Below are 7,500 nucleotides of genomic sequence, written 5' to 3'. Positions count from 1 at the left end.
TAACAGGGGCACCCAACGTCAATTTTCGGAAAATATCTGTTCGGAAGACGATTTGAGATCTAGAATTTTCGGAAAATTTGTTGTAAAATTTCTTGCTTGCCTGCCTCTCCTAGGATTTTCGAACATCTGAAAAATGGTATAATTGCCCATTTTGAAAGGATTTTTACCCTAAAAAGGTCACCTGGAATTTTCGGGAGCCTTTTTTCTGGCTAAACTTTTCGAAAAGGTAAGTTTTGATCCCTATAATTTTCGGATCACTAGACTTTTAGCTAGGAAATCCGAACAGATGAAAACTTTTTAGGGGATGAAATTATGCCTATATCTACCGTTTAAATACTAAAATACGCTTAACAATGCTATGTTTAAGTGGTTTTGAACTATATTCTCGTTGGGTGCCCCTGTTATAATATTTTACACTCTGGATAGTGACTCATACTCAGGATAAATTTATTCGGCGGCCTTTGAACAACCGGAGCCAACAGCCAGATGTGTACAACATGTTTACAGTCTGGCAACGCACAGTACCAGCAGGCACTTGAGCCACAGCATTATTAGTCCATGCAGGCTTTGTTTTTGTCCCTCATTGATCACTTCACCCACTTAAGTTCATTGCAAAGATGGAATGCTTACACAATCAACATTCCTGAAATGTTACAAGACAAAGTGTTTACAGTTTTATCAAACCTTGATGAAAGATAAATCCCCATATTCTCGGCAGCTGAAGTCATAATTGGCTACCACTATTTCATTTGCTTCCATTTCTATTTTTGTCCTGTTTGCATTTTGAGGCGCAGGTATCACAGCTGCTTCACTCTTTAGAAAAGAAGTAAATGAGGATAATTTTAAACAATGAAAAAAAAAAAAAAAACAAGGGCAAAAAACATGCATTCATAAATAACTTTTGGTCAAGAAACGTTAGAGATGACATATTACTATAATTTTATTTAGCTTTTCTACAAGCACCTTTGCACTCAATAATTTTTTCAACAAATTGTAACCATTAAACATAAATTTTAAAAGGAAAAAAAGTTTATGGAATTAATTTTGGAAGTAACTTTCAGGTCATGCATCCACAGTCAATAACAACAAGAAATAGAGGAGCTGGTTAAGATTTATTTTGATGTGTTTAAAATAATTATAATGATTAACAAAATTATGTACAATATTTAATCCTACTTGAGTTAAGGAATGTTCTAATAATTATTAACTGTTTCAAGTTATGAAATGGATGATCAATGTGGAATTTTTTGTCTGCATATGAACATCTTTCCCTTTTTCAAAAAGTCGTTTAGACTGCGTAAATCAATAGTCCAATTATTGGACTATTGCGGTGTCGGTGTTTCATCTACTTTTCTTGCGGTGATGCGGTGTTTGTCTTCTTTTTTTTTTTTTGTTGCAGTGTAGGGGTATTCAGAGCCCCCCAATTTCCCCCTCTCTACTGCCAGATCCACTCAAATGAAAGATGCTGTAGATTCTTTCTTTCATTGTGTTCCACACAGTTTTTTTTTGGCATGGTACCTAGGATAGATGTACAGTAATCTTCCAATAATTATATGAAACTGTTTGAAGTTACGAAATGGATGATTACAAAATTAATATAATATTTAATGATTTTTTTATAAAAATTTAGCCTGTGAACTAATTTCATGACCAGTGTTTTACTGCGAGATCCTCCAGGAGAGAGATTCTGTAGATTCTTCTGTGTGTTCCACACAGTTATTTTTTCGGTATGGTAGGATAGATGACTGTACAGTAAATTATAAGCTGCCACCGAAATTTCCAAGAATCAGTCATAAACACTTTGCATAAGAAACTACTTATTGAATTACATAGTTAACATTCTTTAGTACATACCCCTGGAAATCCATTCGCAGCACTGGGGGCTTTTGGCAACGGCTGAGATGCTGCCACAGAATTACAGGTGTTTCCCCCACCTTAATTGAGAAGAGAAATATGCAGAATTATCTAAATGATGTTGTGTAAACAGAGGCTCCTTGTAAAAGCCTCACGTTTTTTGTTTTTTTTGGTTTCAATTTCAAGCACTTTGTAATACCTAGGCCATTTTGCAGTGTTGTTTGCTCAGTGACCTAGCCTATGAATGGCTGCAAGGCTGCCAGTGACCGCTTGAATTGATACAGACCTCACTGCTTTTATCATAGGTATATATAAATAATTTGTGTTGTTGTGATTCAAATTAGTCTACATTAACAGTAGAAAAGCAAAAAGGTTTGTATCAAAACAGGGTCACCAGCAGCCTATTGCTTCCATTCTTAGGCCAGGCAGCTTAGCTCCAACTGTAAAATATTGGTCTATTGGTAAATACTTGTAGACAGAAAATAAATTGCTTGCAAGACCTACCAAGTAGTATTACCAAGTATACTGATTGGGAAAGACGAATAAACTCACATGAAATTAAAGCAGATCAAATTAAATACTAAGATGAAATTGTCCAGTGCAGGGATGGCGCAGTGGTGAGAGCACTCGCCTCCCACCAATATGGCCCGGGTTCGATTCCCAGACTCGGCGTCATATATGGGTTGAGTTTGATGGTTCTCTACTCTGCACCGAGAGGTTTTTCTCCAGGTACTCCGGTTTTCCCCTCTCTCCAAAAACCAACATTTGATTTGATTTGCGTTAACTTGTTAATTTCAATTTACAGTGTCCCCGATTAGTGCTCTACAGCACAAGAAGATTAGACACTTAAATAAAGTTCCTTTTTTTTCCTTTCCAGCTAAATCTTCTCTGAGTTTATAGCCAATGTAGTCGCAACAGTCAGTTTGCTACAAATACAATGCTCCTGTTGAATTTTCCTTTCCTCCTCCTCCTACATGTACTTCTCTTCATAGGAAAGTCTTGGAAGAAAGTTAAAATCGATCGCCAACGTATTCCTCAACCAACAAATGTTGACTAATAAGTCAACGAATTGAACCCAGGCATTGAAGTGCTTTTGACTGCCAACTCTGCTCTTATAAATTAACCCAATGACTCCTCAGGTACCCTAGAATGCCCACCAGTTGCAGATGACTAAAATCATTGGGCTTTAGAGAGAGTAAAATCTGTTAAGTCTCACTCCCAGGAGTCCATGGGTTACTGAACCATATTTTATTTCTTTGGGTAATTTAAGTGACCTTTCAAACAGAAATCATGCATTATTGAAATAAGTATTGTTTGAGGTATGAGTAACTTAGTAATAATAGTTAAAATGTATTTACCATTAGGAGCAACAACATCATTTTGGGATAGAGATTGAACATAACCATCAACTTCTGCACCTAACTCTAAAAAGTAAACAGACAATGCGAATAGATGCATGTGAATCTTGAAATTAGAAAAAAATTAGAGCGGAACAAAATCCACTAAAGTAACATTGTAACTATGTACTCGTATCGCAGACTCTTTTAGGGTCAGTGGTTTCTCTGCCCACAACAGCCTGCTTCAGGGATGTCAAATTCCTTCCCACTTTCAACCAATCAGTGGCCTTGTTAAATATGGTAAGGAAAGTTCAACTTTCCCCAACAGTCCCTGCAAATTTCAAAATTAATTGCTATTCAAATTTCAGTAAACAATTTATTACAGCTTTTTTAACTGGTCAAGGACTTAACAAAAACAGGCAAATCATTGGTTTGGGTCCTACAATAGGAAAGGAATGTGGTATTCCCTGAAGCAGACTTTTATGGGCAGGAGGAATGACTGACCATAAGAGTCTGCGATAGGAGGCTACATGTACATTGTGACAAGCGTAACCTTGAAAACGAAAAGCTATGAAGGAAGCTAGCGGCTGCAATGTCTTGAACTCAAGGACCAGAGCATGTGAAACTTGCAAGATAGATCTACTTCTAGGGAGGTACAGTATCACAATAATAGCAAACAGAAAACTTCAGGCTGAAACTTGCATTTTGCATTTAAACAATTGAATTTGTTTTCGGCTCATTGCTTGCCTACTAGCTATACATATCGAACAAGTTATCAGAAGAGAGAGACATGCCACATGACGGGGCATCTCTTGTTCTCCGCACCCTCCCCACCCCCATTTGGGATGGTGAAAATTTGCCAACAAGGGCTCGGAGTTTTTCTTCTCCCGACCCAACAAAATTTCGACCCATTAGAGAATTTTTTTCAAATATGCTGACAAAGTTTTACTTTTCACGGAGGGGAGAGTTAGGATTTCTGTCATCCTTAGGGATTACTAATAAACGGAACAATACAACCTCTATTTTCAGTGACTAGTACTACTACTACCCATATTAATATTATTAAATGACAGATTAAGTTGCGATCCAGACCAAAGTCAGCACACACCTTTCTGCTGGGAGTGTTGAGAGAAGAGTTGAGTGAAGTACTCTTCCTTTCCTTTCAATTCTTCGACAAGATCACGCCTTCCGATCGCACCAAATGCATCTTTTAGGATATCAAATTTTGTCGGTAATAATAGACGCCTCCTCTCCAATTCTTCAAAATAGTGAAAGGCTTGTGTCAATACTTCCCTTGTACCACACTCGACAAATCCCGTTAGCAAATATTTAAGCTCCTGAAATTGATTCTCTGGAAGAGCCTTGCTTATTTCCAGCATAAAAGTACGAAACTCTAGTTGTTCCATGATGTAATGTAAAAACAACTAACTGGCTACGCTTGAACAATATTTTACTTCCGTTTGTACATGTTACCTCGAACCCAGGATCTCTCTCTCTAGAAGACAAAAGAAGAGACCATTGACGTAAAAACGCAATAAGAACAAATAGTAAACTCTGTTGGAATGGCTACCGATTCTTTAGGCAAGAAGTTATGTGAGAGAACAAATCCTTAACAACCAAGGAAATACTAATGATATTTGGAAAGTTATAAATCGTTGCATGTCTCGAAATAACACTGCCAAGTCACTGAGCAATACAGAAGATCGTGTTGCTATTGCCAACAAATTCAATAGATATTTTACATCTGTTGAAAGATTGACTGTTCTCAAGGCCAACCCTTTGATACAAAGAGCAACAACTAGACGTTACTGAAGTAGTCACCCAACAAGAACCTACGACTTCATATGACTGTTCTGATTGCTTCAACTTTTAATAAGTCTGTTACTGAAAGAGAAGTGGAATCTGTAATTATGAGGGGCCTATCTTGCAATAAAGCACCTGGATATGATAAGATATCTGCCAGAATCTTAAAGGATAGCCTACCAGCCACTTCCACCATAATTACCAGATTGATTAACAGTTCATTTGAGCTGAGTGTCTTCCCAAAAGCATGGAAAACTGCAAAAATTATCCCGATTTCCAAAGACAGAAATTCGGACGAGCCTTCTTACAATCGACCAATTTCCTTGCTTCCTTCCTTATCCAAGGTGTGTGAGAGACTTGCTCATAAACAGTTTGCTGACTTTCTCTCCGTAAACGATAAACTCTCCATTCACTAAATTGGCAATAGGAAACTACATTCCACAGAGACTGCCCTTATCTACGTTACTGATGAACTTTTAAAAGCTATGGACGAGAAATCAATTTCTTTACTGGTACTTTTAGACATGTCTAAAGCGTTTGATAGTTTAAATCATAATATTCTCCTAAGTAAGTTACGTAGATTAGGCCTTGCTTCACATTGCCTTTCATGGTTTTATAGTTGTCTTTCTGATAGGACTCAAAGGGTGCGAATGGAGACGCCGTTTCTCAAATGCTAACTTTAACACATGGCGTTCCTCAGGGTTCTATTTTAGGCCCTGTACTTTTCACTACCTATATTGATGGGTTGATTAACTTAGTTACTCACAGTCAAGTCTCGTGTTATGTAGACGATAGCCAATTGTATTTAAAATTCAAGTTTCCAATGTACACAATGCTATAGCTGCAGTAAATGCTGACTTCAGGAAATTTGCAAATGGTGCGCGAGAAATTCATTGCTTTTAAATCCGGACAAAACCAAATTAATGGTTGTTGGCCGACCGCAACTTACTAAGCAGTTACCACCAATATCTGTTTCTATTTTCGATAAAACTATATCACCGGTTCCCTTTGCTAGGGACCTTGGAAGTATAATTAGATCAGCGTCTTTCATACGATACTCATATTACTAAAACAGTTTCTAGTTGCTTTAATCAGTTAGTACATATTAACAGAATTAAGCATGTTTTGGACAGACCAACACTTTTATTAATCATTAAAAGTTTTGTATTCACTAAGCTCTAATATTGCTCGTCGGTGTGGGCAAACACTTCTAAGGCTAATATACATAAACTCCAACTGGTCCAAAACTTTGATGCGAGAATTATTCTGGGACTTAAAGAATTCGATCATATTAGCGAAGGTCTTAAGTCACTAGGAATTCTCAAGGTAAAAGATAGACTAGATATCAATGATGCAGTGATGGTATTTAAATGCCTAAACAATCTCGCATCCAAATATTTATGTGACCAGCTACAAATGAGATCCTCTGTATGTACCAGGGTAAAGCGATCTGCAAACAACCTAAATCTTCCTCGTTGTCGCCTAGCAACCGGACAGCGTCGCTTTGCATATAGAGGTGTAAAAATCTGGAATGGATTAAGTAACGACTTGAGGAACTTAACTTGTTTAGATGCATTCAAAAGGAATTTATAAGGACAATATTTAAATAAATTATGTTCAGAATATACTTGTTCTTAATTCTTATATTTATCTTAGCTGAGGAATATTTTTTAGAGAATATCAAAGTTAGCATGCATGTTCATATATTTGTTCTGAATTATTGTTCTTTTTTGTTTTTGTTTTTTTTGTTTTTATTTATTATTATTATTTATTATTTTTTTTTGTAGTATTGTACCAAAAAGCCCTTTTAGGGAGTTGCAATAAAACGTATGTATGTATGTAAGCTTTTTGGTCCCTTGCGCATTTCCCATCTCGGCACGTGATTTTCAGCTGGACCACTTCAACCATTGTTGAGATCATGAGATTACTGAGTCATCTGTTAGTTGTAATTAGCCAGGAAGTCGAGATCTAGAAAGGCCTTTGCAGATTTTGGATCTACCTTCTGTTTACATGGAAGCCGAGTAACCCGCCTGTTCATATAAACTCTTACTTTTTCGTTCGTTGCGTTTACATGACAGGTGGGGGGACTCGCGAAGGCAGGATGCCCGGTCTGCCATGCCGGGTAATTTTTTGCCATGCAAACGGTTGAAGGTGGGGTAACCCGGTTACCCGGGGTCGGCTCGTGTTATGCGTAAAAGCGCGCCAAATACTAATCAAAACAATGTGGCAGCTCGCCGGATACGAGCGTAGCGAATTTTTTAACCGAATTCATCTCCCCAGTTTGGAACGGCGCAATGATGAGGGCGATGAAGACGAAGGCAATGAAGAAAATGCCGAAAGAATACATGCTTCAGAATTAACCGCCAAAATGCGCCTTTCTCCCGCCATTTTCCTCAAAAAAACGTTACCCGGGACCCTGGGCCGGCATTGCAGCTATTTTTGACCCCACAAAGGCGGGTTACTCGCCTCCATGTAAAACAGGCCCTAAAAAAGGTTTTTTAAAAAT

General features: G+C 37.6%; 1 protein-coding gene across 1 annotated transcript in view; it reads right to left on the bottom strand.

The window, feature by feature from the left end:
* Nucleotides 1-4,662, bottom strand: part of LOC137997129 (tyrosine-protein kinase TXK-like) — an 86,296-nt gene extending 81,634 nt beyond the window's left edge. The window contains exons 1-4 of the mRNA XM_068842916.1: nt 4,300-4,662; nt 3,213-3,278; nt 1,855-1,934; nt 685-813 (exon numbers count right to left, since the gene is read on the bottom strand). Coding sequence (XP_068699017.1) covers nt 685-813; nt 1,855-1,934; nt 3,213-3,278; nt 4,300-4,597 — 573 coding nt within the window. The 5' untranslated portion in view covers nt 4,598-4,662. The remainder of the gene's footprint in view (nt 1-684; nt 814-1,854; nt 1,935-3,212; nt 3,279-4,299) is intronic.
* Nucleotides 4,663-7,500: the final 2,838 nt, after the last annotated feature.

Source organism: Montipora foliosa, chromosome 3 (genome assembly GCF_036669935.1).
Source record: "Montipora foliosa isolate CH-2021 chromosome 3, ASM3666993v2, whole genome shotgun sequence".
Lineage (NCBI taxonomy): Eukaryota > Metazoa > Cnidaria > Anthozoa > Scleractinia > Acroporidae > Montipora > Montipora foliosa.
This window is presented reverse-complemented; position numbering and strand designations above follow the sequence as displayed.